The sequence below is a fragment of the Oncorhynchus keta genome, chromosome 19, assembly GCF_023373465.1.
Source record: "Oncorhynchus keta strain PuntledgeMale-10-30-2019 chromosome 19, Oket_V2, whole genome shotgun sequence".
In the NCBI taxonomy this organism is placed as follows: domain Eukaryota; kingdom Metazoa; phylum Chordata; class Actinopteri; order Salmoniformes; family Salmonidae; genus Oncorhynchus; species Oncorhynchus keta.
Genome location: NC_068439.1, coordinates 85,412,446 through 85,432,436, shown reverse-complemented (window position 1 = coordinate 85,432,436; position 19,991 = coordinate 85,412,446). Strand labels below are relative to the sequence as shown.

At 46.1% G+C, this 19,991-nt stretch overlaps 1 protein-coding gene across 1 annotated transcript in view; it reads right to left on the bottom strand.

The window, feature by feature from the left end:
• Nucleotides 1–15,267, bottom strand: part of selenoi (selenoprotein I) — a 58,756-nt gene extending 43,489 nt beyond the window's left edge. Inside the window, exons 1-2 of the mRNA XM_052471682.1 lie at nt 15,056–15,267; nt 9,015–9,083 (exon numbers count right to left, since the gene is read on the bottom strand). Coding sequence (XP_052327642.1) covers nt 9,015–9,083; nt 15,056–15,112 — 126 coding nt within the window. The 5' untranslated portion in view covers nt 15,113–15,267. The remainder of the gene's footprint in view (nt 1–9,014; nt 9,084–15,055) is intronic.
• Between the last annotated feature and the right edge of the window lie 4,724 nt (nt 15,268–19,991).

Sequence of the window (19,991 nt, the reverse complement as noted above, 5' to 3'; positions counted from 1 at the left end):
ACCTCATTACTAACCTGTACCCCTGTATATAACCTCATTACTAACCTGTACCCCTGTATATAACCTCATTACTAACCTGTACCCCCTGTATATAACCTCATTACTAACCTGTACCCCCTGTATATAACCTCATTACTAACCTGTACCCCTGTATATAACCTCATTACTAACCTGTACCCTCACATTGACCCGGTACCCCCTGTATATAACCTCATTACTAACCTGTACCCCCCCCCCCCACATTGACCTGGTACCCCCTGTATGTAACCTCATTACTAACCTGTACCCACCCACATTGACCCTGTACCCTCTGTATATAGCCTCATTACTAACCTGTACCCCCACATTGACCCGGTACCCCCTGTATATAGCCTCATTACTAACCTGTACCCCCCACATTGACCCTGTACCCCCTGTATATAGCCTCATTACTAACCTGTACCCCCCCACATTGACCCGGTACCCCCTGTATATAGCCTCATTACTAACCTGTAACCCCCCACATTGACCCGGTACCCCCTGTATATAGCCTCATTACTAACCTGTACCCCCCCACATTGACCCTGTACCCCCTGTATATAGCCTCATTACTAACCTGTACCCCCCCACATTGACCTGGTACCCCCTGTATATAGCCTCATTACTAACCTGTACCCCCCACATTGACCCGGTACCCCCTGTATATAGCCTCATTACTAACCTGTACTCCCCCACATTGACCTGGTACCCCCTGTAAATAACCTCATTACTAACCTGTACCCCCCCATATTGACCCGGTACCCCCTGTAAATAACCTCATTACTAACCTGTACCCCCCCCATATTGACCCGGTACCCCCTGTATATAGCCTCATTAATAACCTGTACCCCCCCACATTGACCTGGTACCCCCTGTATATAGCCTCATTACTAACCTGTACCCCCCCACATTGACCCAGTACCCCCTGTATATAGCCTCATTACTAACCTGTACCCCCCACATTGACCCAGTACCCCTGTATATAGCCTCATTACTAACCTGTACCCCCCACATTGACCTGGTACCCCCTGTATATAGCCTCATTACTAACCTGTACCCCCACATTGACCTGGTACCCCCTGTATATAGCCTCATTACTAACCTGTACCCCCACATTGACCTGGTACCCCTGTATATAGCCTCATTACTAACCTGTACCCCCACATTGACCCAGTACCCCTGTATATAGCCTCATTACTAACCTGTACCCCCCACATTGACCCAGTACCCCTGTATATAGCCTCATTACTAACCTGTACCCCCCACATTGACCTGGTACCCCTGTATATAGCCTCATTACTAACCTGTACCCCCCACATTGACCTGGTACCCCTGTATATAGCCTCATTACTAACCTGTACCCCCCATATTGACCCGGTACCCTGTATATAGCCTCATTAATAACCTGTACCCCCACATTGACCTGGTACCCCTGTATATAGCCTCATTACTAACCTGTACCCCCCACATTGACCCAGTACCCCTGTATATAGCCTCATTACTAACCTGTACCCCCCACATTGACCCAGTACCCCCTGTATATAGCCTCATTACTAACCTGTACCCCCCCACATTGACCTGGTACCCCTGTATATAGCCTCATTACTAACCTGTACCCCCACATTGACCTGGTACCCCTGTATATAGCCTCATTACTAACCTGTACCCCCACATTGACCTGGTACCCCTGTATATAGCCTCATTACTAACCTGTACCCCCTACATTGACCCAGTACCCCTGTATATAGCCTCATTACTAACCTGTACCCCCCACATTGACCCAGTACCCCTGTATATAGCCTCATTACTAACCTGTACCCCCACATTGACCTGGTACCCCTGTATATAGCCTCATTACTAACCTGTACCCCCACATTGACCTGGTACCCCTGTATATAGCCTCATTACTAACCTGTACCCCCACATTGACCCGGTAATTTCTGTATATAACCTCATTACTAACCTGTACCCCCCTACATTGACCTGGTACCCCCTGTATGTAACCTCATTACTAACCTGTACCCACCCACATTGACCCTGTACCCTCTGTATATAGCCTCATTACTAACCTGTACCCCCACATTGACCCGTACCCTGTATATAGCCTCATTACTAACCTGTACCCCCCACATTGACCCTGTACCCCCTGTATATAGCCTCATTACTAACCTGTACCCCCCACATTGACCCGGTACCCCCTGTATATAGCCTCATTACTAACCTGTAACCCCCACATTGACCCGGTACCCCTGTATATAGCCTCATTACTAACCTGTACCCCCCACATTGACCCTGTACCCCCTGTATATAGCCTCATTACTAACCTGTACTTCCCACATTGACCTGGTACCCCTGTATATAGCCTCATTACTAACCTGTACCCCCACATTGACCCGGTACCCCTGTATATAGCCTCATTACTAACCTGTACTCCCCCCACATTGACCTGGTACCCCCTGTAAATAACCTCATTACTAACCTGTACCCCCATATTGACCCGGTACCCCCTGTAAATAACCTCATTACTAACCTGTACCCCCCATATTGACCCGGTACCCCTGTATATAGCCTCATTAATAACCTGTACTTTCCACATTGACCTGGTACCCCCTGTATATAGCCTCATTACTAACCTGTACCCCCCACATTGACCCAGTACCCTGTATATAGCCTCATTACTAACCTGTACCCCCCACATTGACCCAGTACCCCCTGTATATAGCCTCATTACTAACCTGTACCCCCCCACATTGACCTGGTACCCTGTATATAGCCTCATTACTAACCTGTACCCCCACATTGACCTGGTACCCCTGTATATAGCCTCATTACTAACCTGTACCCCCCACATTGACCTGGTACCCCCTGTATATAGCCTCATTACTAACCTGTACCCCCCACATTGACCCAGTACCCCTGTATATAGCCTCATTACTAACCTGTACTTCCCACATTGACCCAGTACCCCTGTATATAGCCTCATTACTAACCTGTACCCCCCACATTGACCTGGTACCCCTGTATAGCCTCATTACTAACCTGTACTTCACATTGACCTGGTACCCCTGTATATAGCCTCATTACTAACCTGTACCCCCCATATTGACCCGGTACCCCTGTATATAGCCTCATTAATAACCTGTACCCCACATTGACCTGGTACCCCTGTATATAGCCTCATTACTAACCTGTACCCCCCACATTGACCCAGTACCCCTGTATATAGCCTCATTACTAACCTGTACCCCCCCCACATTGACCCAGTACCCCTGTATATAGCCTCATTACTAACCTGTACCCCCCACATTGACCTGGTACCCCCTGTATATAGCCTCATTACTAACCTGTACCCCCCCACATTGACCTGGTACCCCTGTATATAGCCTCATTACTAACCTGTACCCCCACATTGACCTGGTACCCCCTGTATATAGCCTCATTACTAACCTGTACCCCCACATTGACCTGGTACCCCTGTATATAGCCTCATTACTAACCTGTACCCCCCACATTGACCCAGTACCCCCTGTATATAGCCTCATTACTAACCTGTACCCCCCCCCCACATTGACCCAGTACCCCCTGTATATAGCCTCATTACTAACCTGTACCCCCCACATTGACCTGGTACCCCTGTATATAGCCTCATTACTAACCTGTACCCCCACATTGACCTGGTACCCCCTGTATATAGCCTCATTACTAACCTGTACCCCCCACATTGACCCGGTACCCCCTGTATATAACCTCATTACTAACCTGTACCCCCCACATTGACCTGGTACCCCTGTATGTAACCTCATTACTAACCTGTACCCACCCACATTGACCCTGTACCCTCTGTATATAGCCTCATTACTAACCTGTACCCCCCACATTGACCCGGTACCCCTGTATATAGCCTCATTACTAACCTGTACCCCCCACATTGACCCTGTACCCCTGTATATAGCCTCATTACTAACCTGTACCCCCCCACATTGACCCGGTACCCCCTGTATATAGCCTCATTACTAACCTGTAACCCCCACATTGACCCGGTACCCCCTGTATATAGCCTCATTACTAACCTGTACCCCACATTGACCCTGTACCCTGTATATAGCCTCATTACTAACCTGTACCCCCCCCACATTGACCTGGTACCCCTGTATATAGCCTCATTACTAACCTGTACCCCCCATTGACCCGGTACCCCTGTATATAGCCTCATTACTAACCTGTACTCCCCCACATTGACCTGGTACCCCTGTAAATAACCTCATTACTAACCTGTACCCCCATATTGACCCGGTACCCCTGTAAATAACCTCATTACTAACCTGTACCCCCATATTGACCCGGTACCCCTGTATATAGCCTCATTAATAACCTGTACCCCCACATTGACCTGGTACCCCTGTGTATATAGCCTCATTACTAACCTGTACCCCCCACATTGACCCAGTACCCCTGTATATAGCCTCATTACTAACCTGTACCCCCCACATTGACCCAGTACCCCCTGTATATAGCCTCATTACTAACCTGTACCCCCCACATTGACCTGGTACCCCCTGTATATAGCCTCATTACTAACCTGTACCCCCACATTGACCCGGTACCCCTGTATATAGCCTCATTAATAACCTGTACCCCCACATTGACCTGGTACCCCTGTATATAGCCTCATTACTAACCTGTACCCCCACATTGACCCAGTACCCCTGTATATAGCCTCATTACTAACCTGTACCCCCCCACATTGACCCAGTACCCTGTATATAGCCTCATTACTAACCTGTACCCCCCCACATTGACCTGGTACCCCCTGTATATAGCCTCATTACTAACCTGTACCCCCCACATTGACCTGGTACCCCCTGTATATAGCCTCATTACTAACCTGTACCCCCACATTGACCCGTACCCCTGTATATAACCTCATTACTAACCTGTACCCCCCACATTGACCTGGTACCCCCTGTATGTAACCTCATTACTAACCTGTACCCACCCACATTGACCCTGTACCCTCTGTATATAGCCTCATTACTAACCTGTACCCCACATTGACCCGGGTACCCCCTGTATATAGCCTCATTACTAACCTGTACCCCCCCCACATTGACCCTGTACCCCCTGTATATAGCCTCATTACTAACCTGTACCCCCACATTGACCCGGTACCCCTGTATATAGCCTCATTACTAACCTGTAACCCCCACATTGACCCGGTACCCCTGTATATAGCCTCATTACTAACCTGTACCCCCACATTGACCCTGTACCCCCTGTATATAGCCTCATTACTAACCTGTACCCCCACATTGACCTGGTACCCCCTGTATATAGCCTCATTACTAACCTGTACCCCCCCCACATTGACCCGGTACCCCTGTATATAGCCTCATTACTAACCTGTACTCCCCACATTGACCTGGTACCCCCTGTAAATAACCTCATTACTAACCTGTACCCCCATATTGACCCGGTACCCCTGTAAATAACCTCATTACTAACCTGTACCCCCATATTGACCCGGTACCCCCTGTATATAGCCTCATTAATAACCTGTACCCCCCCACATTGACCTGGTACCCCTGTATATAGCCTCATTACTAACCTGTACCCCCACATTGACCCAGTACCCCTGTATATAGCCTCATTACTAACCTGTACCCCCCACATTGACCCAGTACCCCTGTATATAGCCTCATTACTAACCTGTACCCCCCACATTGACCTGGTACCCCTGTATATAGCCTCATTACTAACCTGTACCCCCCACATTGACCTGGTACCCCTGTATATAGCCTCATTACTAACCTGTACCCCCCACATTGACCTGGTACCCCTGTATATAGCCTCATTACTAACCTGTACCCCCCCACATTGACCCAGTACCCCCTGTATATAGCCTCATTACTAACCTGTACCCCCCACATTGACCCAGTACCCCCTGTATATAGCCTCATTACTAACCTGTACCCCCCACATTGACCTGGTACCCCTGTATATAGCCTCATTACTAACCTGTACCCCCCACATTGACCTGGTACCCTGTATATAGCCTCATTACTAACCTGTACCCCCCCCATATTGACCCGGTACCCCTGTATATAGCCTCATTAATAACCTGTACCCCCACATTGACCTGGTACCCCTGTATATAGCCTCATTACTAACCTGTACCCCCCACATTGACCCAGTACCCTGTATATAGCCTCATTACTAACCTGTACCCCCCACATTGACCCAGTACCCCTGTATATAGCCTCATTACTAACCTGTACCCCCCACATTGACCTGGTACCCCTGTATATAGCCTCATTACTAACCTGTACCCCCCACATTGACCTGGTACCCCCTGTATATAGCCTCATTACTAACCTGTACCCCCACATTGACCTGGTACCCCTGTATATAGCCTCATTACTAACCTGTACCCCCCACATTGACCTGGTACCCCTGTATATAGCCTCATTACTAACCTGTACCCCCCCCACATTGACCCAGTACCCCTGTATATAGCCTCATTACTAACCTGTACCCCCCCCACATTGACCCAGTACCCCTGTATATAGCCTCATTACTAACCTGTACCCCCCACATTGACCTGGTACCCTGTATATAGCCTCATTACTAACCTGTACCCCCCACATTGACCTGGTACCCCTGTATATAGCCTCATTACTAACCTGTACCCCCCACATTGACCCGGTACCCTGTATATAACCTCATTACTAACCTGTACCCCCCCCCCCACATTGACCTGGTACCCCCTGTATGTAACCTCATTACTAACCTGTACCCACCCACATTGACCCTGTACCCTCTGTATATAGCCTCATTACTAACCTGTACCCCCCACATTGACCCGGTACCCCTGTATATAGCCTCATTACTAACCTGTACCCCCCACATTGACCCTGTACCCCTGTATATAGCCTCATTACTAACCTGTACCCCCCACATTGACCCGGTACCCCTGTATATAGCCTCATTACTAACCTGTAACCCCCCACATTGACCCGGTACCCCTGTATATAGCCTCATTACTAACCTGTACCCCCCCCCACATTGACCCTGTACCCCTGTATATAGCCTCATTACTAACCTGTACCCCCCACATTGACCTGGTACCCCTGTATATAGCCTCATTACTAACCTGTACCCCCCACATTGACCCGGTACCCCCTGTATATAGCCTCATTACTAACCTGTACTCCCCACATTGACCTGGTACCCCTGTAAATAACCTCATTACTAACCTGTACCCCCCATATTGACCTGGTACCCCTGTAAATAACCTCATTACTAACCTGTACCCCCCCATATTGACCCGGTACCCCTGTATATAGCCTCATTAATAACCTGTACCCCCACATTGACCTGGTACCCCTGTATATAGCCTCATTACTAACCTGTACCCCCACATTGACCCAGTACCCCTGTATATAGCCTCATTACTAACCTGTACCCCCCCCCACATTGACCCAGTACCCCTGTATATAGCCTCATTACTAACCTGTACCCCCCACATTGACCTGGTACCCCTGTATATAGCCTCATTACTACCTGTACCCCCCACATTGACCTGGTACCCCTGTATATAGCCTCATTACTAACCTGTACCCCCCCACATTGACCTGGTACCCCCTCATTATTGTTATTTTATTGTGTTACTTTAGTTTATTTGGTAAATATTTTCTTCACTCTTCCTGAACTGCACTGTTGGTTGTATTCGGCACAGGTGACAAATAAAGTTGAATTTGTTCAAAACCTTTTGAGCACCTCTGCCTGAACATCAACGCCACTTCCACTGTGAACGTTGAGACAAGGGCCTACTATGCCATCAAAAGGAACATAAAACTCAACATCCAAATTAGGATCTGGCTAAAAATACATCAGTTATCTAACCCATTGTCCTTTATGGTTGTGAGGTCTGGGGTCAACTCAACTCAAACAAAAATTCACAAAATGGGACAAACAAACAAAAATGCCATCGCCTGTCTTCTAGAGAGCCAGGTCTGCCTATGTGCACACTGCCCTCAAAATTAGGTAGAAACTGAGCTGCACTTCCTAACTTCCTGCCAAATGTATGACCATATTAGAGACACATATTTCCCTCAGATTTCACAGATCCACAAAGAATATGAAAACAAATCAAACACTGATAAAGTCCCATATCTACTGGGTGAAATACCACAGTCTGCCATCACAGCAGCAAGATGTGACCAGTTGCCATGACAAAAGGGTAACCAGTGGAGCACCAACACTAATGTGTAATGTTCACGAATGCTTCCTATGTTAATTTCCCTTCAGTTTATTGTCTATTCCATTTGCTTTGGAGATGTAAACTCGTGTTTCGGATGCCAATAAAGCCCTTTAAATTGAGAGAAGGGTAGAGAGAGGGTCAAGGTTATTGTATCTCAGCAAACCTCAATGATGCAGACAGACCTCATTATCATAATACACACACACTGTAGTCATAGTCACAATAACCTGTGTGTGGTGTGTGGTGTGTGTGTGTGTGTGGTGTGTGTGTAATGGTGTGTGGGTTGTGTGTGTGTGAGTGTGTAATGGTGTGTGGGTTGTGTGTGTTGTGTGTGTGTGGTGTGTGTGTGTAATGGTGTGTGGGTTGTGTGTGTGTGTGTGTGGTGTGTGTGTGTGTGTGTGTGTGTGTGTTGTGTGTGTGTGTGTGTGTGTGTGTGTGTGTGTGTGTGTGGTGTGTGTGTGTGTGTGTGTGTGTGTGTGTGTGTGTGTGTGTGGTGTGTGGTGTGTGTGTGTGTGTGTGTGTGTGTGTGTGTGTGTGTGTGTGTGTGTGTGTGTGTGTGTGTGTGTGTGTGTGTGTTGTGTGTGTTGTGTGTGTGGTGTGTGTGTGTGGTGTGTGGTGTGTGTGTGTGGTGTGTGTGTGTGGTGTGTGTGTTGTGGTGTGTGTGTGTTGTGGTGTGTGTGTGTGGTGTGTGTGGTGTGTGTGGTGTGTGTGGTGTGTGTGGTGTGTGTGTGCTCACCTTGACGACAGAGTTCCAGAAGGGGTGCATGACGTAGACTGACAGGGGGTTGGAATCCACTGCACTGTACTGAAGAGAGGAGAGAAGAAGAGAGAAAGTGAGGAGCGGAGAGAAGGGAGTCATTAAAACTTGTTTTTCAACCACTATAAATTTCTTGTTAATTTAAGGAGGCTGCGAATTTTTGCAGCGTTTTGTTAAAAATCGCGCAGAATTTCAACGTCCTGCTACTCATGCCAGGAATATAGTATATGCATATGATTAGTATGTGTGGATAGAAAACACTCTGAAGTCTCTAAAACTGGTTAAATCATGTCTGTGACTATAACAGAACGTGTGTAGCAGGCAAAACCCCAAGGAAAACTGTTCACAAAAAAACACAAAAAAAAATATCCCTCCGCCAGTCTCTGTATTGTCTATGGCAAGGGAAAATACAAATAAATATCCCTCCGCCAGTCTCTGTATTGTCTATGGCAAGGGAAAATACAAATAAATATCCCTCCGCCAGTCTCTGTATTGTCTATGGCAAGGGAAAATACAAATAAATATCCCTCCGCCAGTCTCTGTATTGTCTATGGCAAGGGAAAATACAAATAAATATCCCTCCGCCAGTCTCTGTATTGTCTATGGCAAGGGAAAATACAAATAAATATCCCTCCGCCAGTCTCTGTATTGTCTATGGCAAGGGAAAATAGATAGGGTCCAGTTTACAGTTCCTACAGCTTCCACACGATGTCGCCAGTCTCTGTATTGTCTATGGCAAGGGAAAATAGATAGGGTCCAGTTTACAGTTCCTACAGCTTCCACACGATGTCGCCAGTCTCTGTATTGTCTATGGCAAGGGAAAATAGATAGCGTCCAGTTTACAATGCCTACAGCTTCCACACTATGTCGCCAGTACTGGCATTTGGGTTGAAGTTTATCCTTGGTTAGATGAGGGATAGGCACTTCCTGTCTTCGGGTCCCTCAGAGGAAGTTATGAAAGGGAGAATATGGACCATGCTATCGAATACAGATCGCCACGTGATCAACTTGATCGATTATTAACGTTTACTAATACCTAAAGTTGGATTACAAAAGTAGTTTGAAGTGTTTTGTCAAAGTTTATAGGCGACTATTTTAATTTTTAAAAATGACGTTGCGTTTTTGAAAGCAGTTTTTTCCTGATCAGACGGGCTTCATAAATGGACATTTTGGGTATGACGGATTTAATTGAAAAAAAGACCCAATTGTGATGTTTATGGGACATATAGGAGTGCCAACAAAGAAATTGTGAGGAATTGTGAAAAACTGAGTTTAAATGTATTTGGCTAAGGTGTATGTAAACTTCCGACTTCGACTGTATTTGCACAGGCAGGTGTGCATATACAATACAGACACACACAGATCGGGGGTGAGAGCCTCAGTGGGAGATCAGATCGGGGGTGAGAGAGCCTCAGTGGGAGATCAGATCGGGGGTGAGAGAGCCTCAGTGGGAGATCAGATCGGGGGTGAGAGAGCCTCAGTGGGAGATCAGATCGGGGGTGAGAGAGCCTCAGTGGGAGATCAGATCGGGGTGAGAGAGCCTCAGTGGGAGATCAGATCGGGGGTGAGAGAGCCTCAGTGGGAGATCAGATAGGGGGTGAGAGAGCCTCAGTGGGAGATCAGATCGGGGGTGAGAGAGCCTCAGTGGGAGATCAGATCGGGGGTGAGAGAGCCTCAGTGGGAGATCAGATCGGGCTTCTTCTCTCCATTCTATCACCATCCCCGTCACTCCCTCTCTCCCTGGCACAACAAGAGAGACTTTGGACCCCATGCACAAACTAGACCTTATAAACCAGACAACACTATCTTACAGAGTTGTTCCCCTCATAAACCAGACAACACTATCTTACAGAGTTGTTCCCCTCATAAACCAGACCTGTCAGTAACCGATCAACAGTATTCGATCAACAGTATTCATTTGGACAGCTGATGTTCAGCGTTGCCACTGACAGCTAGCTGGCTAGTTAACGTTGGCTACATCAATCACCAGGAACCAAACAAGGAGGAACATATCTGATTTTGTCCAATAGATACTCCTGTTTGGACTAATGATTACACCCAATCTACATTGCTGTCTCCCTCCTCATACCCAACCCAGAGAGCTCTGGGGCATATTCCTTACCCCATTTACACCGTCTCCCTCCTCATACCCAACCCAGAGAGCTCTGGGGCATATTCCTTACCCCATCTACATTGCTGTCTCCCTCCTCATACCCAACCCAGAGAGCTCTGGGGCATATTCCTTACCCCATCTACACTGTCTCCCTCCTCATACCCAACCCAGAGAGCTCTGAGGCATATTCCTTACCCCATCTACACTGTCTCCCTCCTCATACCCAACCCAGAGAGCTCTGGAGCATATTCATTACGCAGATTCTGTAAAAAAAAAAAAAAACTTAAATAAGAAGGCAAACTGAAGGGAACAGGGAAAGGCCTACCTGAATTTGTCCAATAGAAAGTCTCAGTGGCAGCTGAGGAGCCACACCCCGGAACTTAACACATTTTGTTGTGTTACAGTCTGGATTTGAAATGGATTAAACTGACATTTTCTTGTAACTTGCCTACACACTGTACCCCATCATGTCAAAGTGGAATAATGTTTTTTCTAAATGTTAAATTCATGAAAACTTAAAAGCTGAAATGTCTTGAGTCAATAAGTAGTCAACCCCTTTGTAATGGCAAGTCTAAATAAGTTCAAGAGTAAGAATGTGCTTTAATTAAGAAGTCACATAATATGTTGTATGGACTCACTGTGTGCAATAATAGCGTAACATGATTTTTGAATAACTACCTAATCTCTGTACCAACACATACAACTACCTATAATGTCCCTCAGGCGAGAAGTGAATTTCAAACAGATTCACCCACAAAGACCTGGGAGGTTTTACAATGCCCTGCAAAAGGCACCTATTGGTAAATGGGTAAACATTTTAAAGCAGACATTGAATATCCCGTTGGGCATGGTGAAGTTATTAATTACACGCTCAGGGATTTTACCATAAGGCCAATGGTGACTTTAAAACAAGTTACATAGTTTAATGGCTGTGATGAGAGAAAACTGAGGATGGATCAACAACATTGTAGTTACTCCACAATACTAACCTAAATGACAGAGTGAAAAGACAGAAGCCTGTACAGAATAGCAATACTAACATAATTGATAGTGTGAATAGAAGGAAGCCATTATAGGGCAAAACATTTTTTTTTAAATATGCATCCTGTTTGCAACAAGAAACTAAAGTAATACTGCAAAATATGTGGCAAAGCACTTCACTTTTTGTCCTGAATATAAAGTGTTATGTTTGGGGCAAATCCAATGCATTACTGAGTACCACTCTCCATATTTCCAAGCATAGTGGTGGCTGCATCATGTTATGGGTATGCTTGTAATTGTTAAGGACTGGGAGTTTTTCAGGATTTAAACAAATTAAATGAAGCTAAGCAAAGTCAAAAACAAATGGTTCAGTCTGCTTTAAACCAGATATTAGGAGATCAATTCACCTTTCAGCTGGACAATAACCTAAAACACAAGGCCAAATCTACACTGGAGTTGCATACCTAGACAGCGAATGTTCCTGAGTGGCCGAATTACAGTTTACTTAAATCTGATTTGAAATCTAAAGCAAGACTTGAAAAGGTTGTCTAGCAATGATCAACAACCAATTTGACAGTTTGAAGAATTTTGAAAATAATGGGCAAATATTGTACAATATAGTTGTGCAAAGCTCTTAGATACTCAGACTCACAGCTGTAGCAGCTGCTTCATTTTCAATACATTTGCAAAAATAATGGGGTGTTGTCATTATAGGGTGTTGTGTGTAGATGGGTGAGAAAAAAATATCTAATTAATCTGTTTTTGAATTCAGGCAGTGACAAAATGTGGAAAAAGTCAAGGGGTATGAATACTTTCTGAAGACACTGTACTTTGTGGATGGGAAACTTCATTGGAATAATAATTACGCCATTGTGAAAGTGCATCGTCAGTGGTGAATTCTGGGAGATTCTGGGAGCGAGGAGCGCTCTCCTTCAAGGGGTCAATTGGGCACTAGCTCAAAAACCTAATATTAGCAGGAATTTTGTCAACAAGAAGTATAGGACAACATTTAAAAAACATTTTGAGAAGCGAAAAAAATGTACTTGTTCTCTGTAATAGCTTTGGAATAGTGACATTACGTACTTGAGGAAAATAGGAAGGTTTCTCAACTCGTACCTGTACCTGTTTGTTCTGTACAATTGCGGCCGCTGAAATTCATACATCTTATTGAATACAACCACTAACTTTTTCCTAACTTCGTTGCTCGTACTACTTCAACTGGAATGAATTGGCACATTCATATTCACGCTGCTCTGAGCATCACCAATTAGCAAAAGGTCTGGTTGTATTCAATACAAGTTTTCAGACTGATGGTGACTAAATGTTGTCGGGGATTTGCTAGCAACCAGTTATGAAAACAACTCCTCCTCAATATAGAGTGGTGAGAAGGAGGAACTCCAGGGACCCTTAGTGTCAGGAAGTAATATAGCCATTCATTGTAGTCATTGCAATCCGTAGAGTTGCCATTTTCTCATGTCAAATAACTTGTGACATTCCTGGATTACTCATTATATGAATAAAAAAGTCTGATTTAAATCAACAAATATGATTGTGAGTTGAAAGAAGATTAAGGAACAAGACTGTATACATATCTCTGGCTGTGTTGGCAAAATCACTACATATCCCATCAAGCAAAGCGGGGAGACCCCCGCCCACTTGCATAGTTCCATGACCAGCCCGAAATGTCCAGGTAACCCTACACCAATGACGCCGGTGGATCTCAAAACTGAATTTGGATACACATTACGGAGCAGTGATGTCCTTCGCCACCAGAGTATGAGCGAGTGTGTGTCGAAAGGAAAGGAGTGTAAAGGAGTGGCCAGTGTCGAAAGCGCTCTGCCATAGGTTAGACCAGTGGGTCCCAAACAGTGGGGCGCCGGCCCGGGTTCTTCCTTTTTGACCGCTGTACTGCGAGAGTTTGCAATTGTGTTTTTGCCAGAGTCAGTAGTATTTCACTGTTTGTTTTACAAAATAATGACATTTTCAGTTTTAAATTTAAAGAATGTTAATTTAAAGTATTTATGACGGGTGTACTGTTGCTTCATACATTGCATGCGTGCTTACTGTCACCATACTATTAGCTACTACCATCAGGTAGCTACTTCCCACGCCGTTGCAGGACAGTCGTGCTTTTGAAGCAGGAGCGAAGGGCACTGCGTCCCGGTGTTGCCGTTCATGCTCTCCCCATTGAGTAGTAGACTATATGAAGGCTATGAATCAAGGTGACATCTAGATGGTTATCAACATTATAGTTATCAATGTCGCCACGCAAAACGTCCTTCAGTGGCAACAAATCTGCCCAATAACCCATCCTCCGGTCGTCATATCGGGCTGCAGCTACTTGGCTAATCAGGAAGTAGCATTCTGGTGGGAAATTGTGTTTTATAAAGAAAGGACGTATATTTCCCCCCGTTCTTTCCCGCCACTAAACAGAAATAAGGAGGTGAAGTCTTCACAGCCTGAATGGAGAATATATTCTGTACCCGCTGTGCATATCAAGCCCACTAACGGGTGCTTTCCAATTCACGACATAGAGTAACTAGTCAGCGGGTTAACTAGCTGGTTAGTTCGCTGGTAAACTGGTTAACTAGTTAATAGTGAACAAACATAGGTACAGGTATGAGTTGTGAAATCCTTCCTATTTTCCTCAAGTACGTAATGTCACTAGTTAACGTTACGTTAGCCAATGTTGACAGGTCGCTTATCGGTCAGATCCATTAATACACAACCGGTTAGTCTAATTCCAATTACATTATATGACCCCAGCCATACGAGCTGACCGCAGCGAAATTAAAAGGACATTTCCCAGAATGTTCAGCGGCCGATAATGATGGTGGTGTAACTGAACGCCAGAAAAACACTCGTTAGCTAACCAGGTTAGCATGCTAACCGCTAGCTAGAGGAGCAGTCTTTCTCTTCACGTTACCTTGTACTTGTCGAAGCCCGACAGTTGGTCCCGAGTGACATATTCGTACAGCGCCATGTTGGCAACTCACAGAATCTACTCTAACTAACTAACTATCTGAACGTTAACTATTGGCTTCTCCGATCTCTGTTCCGCGTACCGCAAAAGCGAAGCACCATCTAGCTAGTTAGCTAACCAGCTACTCCTCACGCCGGCTAGGCGACAGATCCACGTCTCGGCCACTCCTCTCCCTCCGGTCCCGTGCAGCCGGACACCACTCCCGCCCTCTCTGTCTTGGAGGACCAACTGTATTAAATCTAACATATTTATTCGTGTTCAATTATGAACATCTAGATTAAAATTATCTATTAAAATATTCATACGTGATTTTGAGTCGTTCCTTCTGTCACAGTTTTTTTTGTTAGAAATCATGGGGTGTGTTCGTAAATTCATCAGTTATTCTACGCTTCTGGCGCATTTCGGATAGAGTGCTCTGAAACCGGAGTAGATCGAACGCACCCCATATGACGTCAGGCGCCGCTGTATGACGGCCGTTCCCATGGCTCCTCCCCTCTACGTCGACGTGGCGCCCTGCGCTTAGTCCGAAGCGACGGGACCGGAAACCGAGGATAGTATCACACATCAGAAAGACACAACTGAACCCGCAACCGACTAAAATACACATAAACAAGGAATAACGTAAGGATTGAATTATCTCTTTTTTTGGGGGGCTGAAATGTCATCGTATTATTTTGCCTTAGTAGGTGATGCTTTCCTATTCGATTTCATATCGAGTTTTTATGTCTGCAATGTTGGCTAAGGATGCAGCTCACACAGTTGCTCACCAACGCCAGTTAAGGAACTACCTGTGTCTAAAAATTAGAATAGCCATAATCATGTTATTTTTTAAACTATTCATAATGTGCCATTGACTAGGCGGCCAACCATACAGGTGCAGCTCACGTTAGCACGTTAGCTAGATAGCTAGTTGTTGTCCGATGTCAATTAATTATGAATGGTGGGTAGGTAAGTAGATAGCTAGTTAACTTGTGTTCAGTTCCTTGCCTGTCATGGATGACCAGGGGTGTAATCATTACTCCAATTCTGTTGTAAAAAGTTTAGCAACACAAACAGTTTACCCCAAACGGAAAACGCAAAACGAGTTTCTAGAATGGTGATATTAGGTGTGTTTCTGCCCCTTCCCCCCAGAATAGTGGTATAATGTGTGTTTCTGCCCCCACACTCCTGTTCCTCTGGTGAGTTAGAGGTTAACCCAGGCCCCCAGTATCACTCCTATTCCTCAGGCGCTCTCATTTGTTGACTTCTGAAACCGCAAAAGCCTTGGTTTCATGCATGTTAACATTAGAAGCCACCTCCCTAACTTTGTTTTATTCAGTGATTTAGCACACTCCGCCAACCCGGATGTCCTAGCCGTGTCTGAATCCTGGTTTAGGAAGGCCACCAAAAATCCTGAAATTCCATCCCTAACTATAATATTTTCCGACAAATTAGAACTGCCAAAGGGGGTGGAGTTAGCCTGCAGAGTTCTCACACTTTCCAGCTTCTACTTTTAAAAATCCACCTTTCCAGAAGCAAGTCTCTCACGGTTGCCGCTTGTTATAGACCCCCTTCAGCCCTCAGCTCTGCCCTGGACACCATATGTGAATTGATCGCCCCTCATTCATCTTCAGAGTTCGTACTGTTAGGTGACCTAAACTGGGACATGCTTAACACCCCAGCCATGCTACAATCTAAGTTAGATGCCCTCAATCTCACACAAATGATCAAGGAACCTACCAGGTACAACCCTTAATCTGTAACCATGGGCACCCTCTTAGATATCATCCTGACCAACATGCTCTCTAAATACACCTCTGCTGTCTTCAACCAGGATCTCAGCGATCACTGCCTCATTGCCTGCGTGCGTAATGGGTCCGTGGTAAAACGACCTCCCCTCATCACTGTCAAAAGCTCCCTAAAACACTTCAGCGAGCAGGCCTTTCTAATCGATCCTGGAAGGATATTGACCTCATCCCGTCAGAATCCATCCTATATCCATCCTACCCGGCCTTTCTAAAATCTTCGAAAGGCAAGTTAACAAACAGATTGCACACCATTTCGAATCCCACGTTACCTTCTCCACTATGCAATCTGGTTTCCGATCTGGTCATGGGTGCACCTCAGCCACGCTCAAGGTCCTAAACGATATAATAATCGCCATCGATAAAGACAGTGCTGTGCAGCCGTCTTCATCGACCTGGCCAAGGCTTTCAAGGCTTTCAACTCTGTCAATCACAGCATTCTTATCGACAGACTCAATAGCCTTGGCTTCTCAAATGACTGCCTCGCCTCGTTCACCAACTACTTATCTGATAGAGTTCAGTGTGTCACATCGGAGGGCCTGTTGTCCGGACCTCTGGCAGTCTCTATGGGGGTGCAACAGGTTTCAATTCTCAGGCCGACTATTTTCTCTGTATATATCAATGATGTTACTCTTGCTGCTGGTGATTCCCTGATCCACCTCTACGCAGACGACACCATTCTGTATACATCTGGCCCTTCTTTGGACACTGTGCTAACAAACCTCAAAACTATTTTCAACGCCATACAACACTCCTTCCGTGGCCTCCAACTGCTCTTAAATGCATGCTCTTCAACCGATTGCTGCCCGCACCCTCTTGTCCGACTAGTATCACTACTCTGGACGGTTCTGACTTAGAATATGTGAACAAATACCTAGCTGTCTGGTTAGACTGTAAACTCTCCTTCCAGACTCACATTAAGCATCTCCAATCCAAAATTAAATCTAGAATCAGCTTCCTATTTCGCAACAAAGCCTCCTTCACTCATGCTGCCAAACATACCCTCGTAAACTGATTATCCTACCGATCCTCGACTTTGGCGATGTCATTTACAAAATAGTCTCCAACACTCTACACAGCAAATTGGATGCAGTCTATCACAGTGCCATCTGTTTTGTCACCAAAGCCCCATATACTACCCACCACTGCGACCTGTACGCTCTCATTGGCTGGCCCTCGCTTCATACTGCCGCCAAACCCACTAGCTCCAGGTCATCTATACGTCTTTGCTAGGTAAAGCCCCCTTATCTCAGCTTGCTGGTCACCATAGCAACACCCACCCGCAGCATGCGCTCCAGCAGGTATATTCCACTGGTCACCCCCAAAGCTAACACTTCCTATGGCTGCCTTTCCTTCCAGTTCTCTGCTGCCAATGACTGAACGAATTGCAAAAATCACTGAAGCTGGAGACTCATATCTCCCTCACTAGCTTTAAGCACCAGCTGTCAGAGCAGCTTACTGATCACTGTACCTGTACATAGCCCATCTGTAAATAGCACACCAGACTACCTCATCCCAATATTATTACTTACCCTCTTGCTCTTTTTCACCCCAGTATCTCTACTTGCACCTCATCTGCACATCAATCACTCCAGTGTTAATGTTAAATTGTAATTTTTTCACCACTATGGCCTTTTTGTCTTTCCTCCTTACTCTTCTACATTTGCACGCACTGTATATAGATTTATCTATTGTGTTATTGACTGTACATTTATGTGTAACTCTGTCGCAGTGCTCTGCTTTATCTTGGCCTGGTCGCAGTTGTAATTGAGAGCTTGATTTCAACTGGCCTACCTGGTTAAAACATGGTAGTATAGTGTGATTTCCCCCCCCCTCCAGAATGGTGATATTATGCATGTTTCTGCCCCCCTCCAGAATGGTGATGTTATGTATGTCCCCCCTCCAGAATGGTGATGTTATGTATGTCCCCCCTCCAGAATGGTGATGTTATGTATGTTTCTGCCCCCTCCAGAATGGTGACTGACGTGCAGCTGGCCATCTTTGCCAACATGTTGGGTGTGTCTCTGTTCCTGCTGGTGGTTCTATATCACTATGTAGCTGTCAACAACCCCAAAGAAACTGGAGTAGAGATGGAGGTGAGGAGAGATGTGGTGTGGGGGGTTGAGAAAGAGGGGGGAAGAGGAGGAGAGATGGGGGTGAGAAAGGAGTGATGGGGTGTGAGGAGAGTGGGTGGGTGGGGTGAGATGGGGTGGGGTGGGGGAGGAGTGATGGTGTGTGGTGGAGGATTGATGGGGTGTGGGGAGAGGACTGATGGGGTGTGTGGTGGAGGAGTGATGGGGTGTGAGGGGAGAGGACTGATGGGGGTGGGGGGAGAGGACTGATGGGGGTGGGGGGAGAGGAGTGATGGGGGTGGGAGTGATGGCGGGTGGGGGGAGGAGTGATGGGGGTGGGGAGAGGAGGATGGGGTGGGGGAGTGAGGGTGAGGTTAGGGAGAGGGAGTGAGGATGAGGTGTGGGGGGGTGAGGATGAGGTGTGGGGGGGTCGAGGATGAGGTTAGGGAGAGGAGTGGGGAGGAGTGAGGATGAGGTGTGGGGGGTTGAGGATGAGGTGGGGGGGTTGGGGATGAGGTGGGGGTTGAGGATGAGGTTAGGGGGTTGAGGATGAGGTGTGGGGGAGGAGTGAGGATGAGGTTAGAGTGAGGATGAGGTAAAGAGGGTCTGAAGAAAGGGATGATAACTCTGCTAGTCAGCCATTGGAGGTTCTGCCCAAATATATTGGTATCAGTTTACCCCTACCAGTTTTCTAACCATCCTGTCATGCTGTTTTTCGTTCCAAATGGAATCCTATTTAGTATTTAGTGCACTACTATAGACCAAAGCCCATAGGGTCAAATATAGGAACGGGGTGCCATTTGGCCATCAGGATGTGACTTGACTTCTCTCTCCTCACAGGTGGCTGAAGAGGACCATCGAGAGTAGCAGTCAGATGCCATACCTCTGCTTGCATTAGTGCTATCATTCTGTGCAGGTCTTTTCTAATAAAATCACTCTACAAACACCTGTCAGTTTATTGTGTGGTGATTGATTAGAAAGAATTGTTCATTTTGACACAAAATGACATACAAACATTACATA